General features: G+C 38.7%; 1 protein-coding gene across 1 annotated transcript in view; it reads right to left on the reverse strand.

Annotated features, from left to right (window-relative positions):
• Positions 1 to 1,800, reverse strand: part of fip1l1a (FIP1 like 1a (S. cerevisiae)) — a gene marked incomplete at its 5' end in the record, with an annotated part of 30,754 nt that overhangs the window by 23,042 nt on the left and 5,912 nt on the right. The window contains 1 exon segment of the mRNA XM_014017757.1: positions 1,421 to 1,481. Coding sequence (XP_013873211.1) covers positions 1,421 to 1,481 — 61 coding nt within the window.

The raw sequence follows: 1,800 nt of genomic DNA on the forward strand, positions 1-1,800 counted from the left end.
TCATGTGTTAGCTAAATAAGCTCATCTGGATACATGTTAACTAGATTAGTTAAAAGTCAACAGATCACAAAATTTGTATTCAATAAACTGAAGTTGATGTTAAAAACACCATTGTTAAATAAAATGATTTGTAGAAGGAATTAAACCATACAACACCAGATTTCTGGATCTGAGTGAGGTTTATTGTCACCCAAGCTGACAGGAAACCAACACTGGCGAAAAACCAGGAAGTTCATGTATTTATACACCTTCTTCAGTGCCTGCSTTCGCCCCCTYCTGACCTACGGCTGAATCACAGGCATTCAGACAAAATTCTCAGCTAATGTCATCACAATGTTTGATTATGTGTTGTCATATAATTCGGACATGTAACTAATCTATATCAATCAAAACATAAAAGATTAAACATTGTCAACATTACAAAAGGGAAAACCTAAAAATATAGTGTTGTGCTTTTAATATCAGTACTAAACTCTAATAACTATAAATTTCTTCAATATGATGAAATTAGCTTAAAAGTTTTCTGAAACTAAACTGAGATTTGAGACATATCAACATTTGAACCTTTCACCAAGCACTGACAGCCAGGTTAAACCTGGTGTTCCTTCAAAAAGAAACCCTGAGCAGCAGCAAAGCCAGGAGTTTAAAAGTTGCACATGTGTGTAAAAAATGTAAAGAAAAAGCTGAAAAGGAAATGATCCATAAAGTCCACAGGAGACGGCTGGCAGAACTCATAGGAACAGTCAGTCCTGGAAGGATGTGAAGATTTGGCAGCTGGACTGAGATGTGAGAAGAGAAATATTTTTAGGACAAAATGAGTGGATTCAGACACGGGGCAGAGACAGCCTATTAGGAGATATAGAAGATTGGGAAAAGAGAAAAAGATGAAGGGACAGGAAGCTGTAGAGACAGACAAACATAGATTGATTGAGACAGGCTGGACACAGACAGCATCCAAAGAAGCTGGAGCACAGCTACATTCAAGGCCGTAGAGGAGAAACAAAACACAGAAAAGGCAGAACAACTGTGAGATGTGTAAATCGGAGCTGAAGTGTGGGTGTTTGCAGACAGTCTGTGACATGCCGGAAAGGCACAGGATGCCTTGGATCCTGATAAACAGGAGAGTTTGGACACAAACAAGATTCTGATCTGATTTCTGCCTTATTTGGTGCGTGTGTCGGCTGCAGAGATGAGCAACAGTGTGCAACGATCAAACCCATAAACCAGAGAAGGAAAGGAGTAATGTCAGCAAACATAAACACGGCTTCTTCTTTGGTGCCAAAAAGACCATGTTCAGCCCTCCCTCAGTGCAGATCAGTAAARTCTTTCCATCAGATATGTGCTGTCTCACCTGCAGTCTGATCAGTCTCTGCTACAGTTACAGCTCTGAGGACACATACAGAGAAAAGAATGGACTCACCTGCACAGMGGGGCTGGGGGGGACGGGGGACAGCATCCTGTTCGGAAGAGGGGAGCTGTGCCTAAAAAAGAAACAACTGCTAATATTAAATTAATTCTTATAGTACATGTTTATTGTCATCTTTTAAAATGAAAACACCAGGTTTTCTATTAGTAATGCAAATAGACTTATCCTGAAAACTTTGTGTGGTTTTTAAAACCAAACAGTTTGCTTCGAAGTCGTTTTAGCAGTCTGTCCYTATTGATCTAACAATTCAAGATGTCCTTACTTCAGTTTCTTTAAAGGGATCCACGATTAGTTGTAACATGAAACTTTATTTGATAAACATTTATTTTATCTGTAAAATAAAGACTGTATAAATACAGTAGGCTGTTTAGTTT

This window comes from Austrofundulus limnaeus, unplaced genomic scaffold (genome assembly GCF_001266775.1).
Source record: "Austrofundulus limnaeus strain Quisiro unplaced genomic scaffold, Austrofundulus_limnaeus-1.0 Scaffold176, whole genome shotgun sequence".
Lineage (NCBI taxonomy): Eukaryota > Metazoa > Chordata > Actinopteri > Cyprinodontiformes > Rivulidae > Austrofundulus > Austrofundulus limnaeus.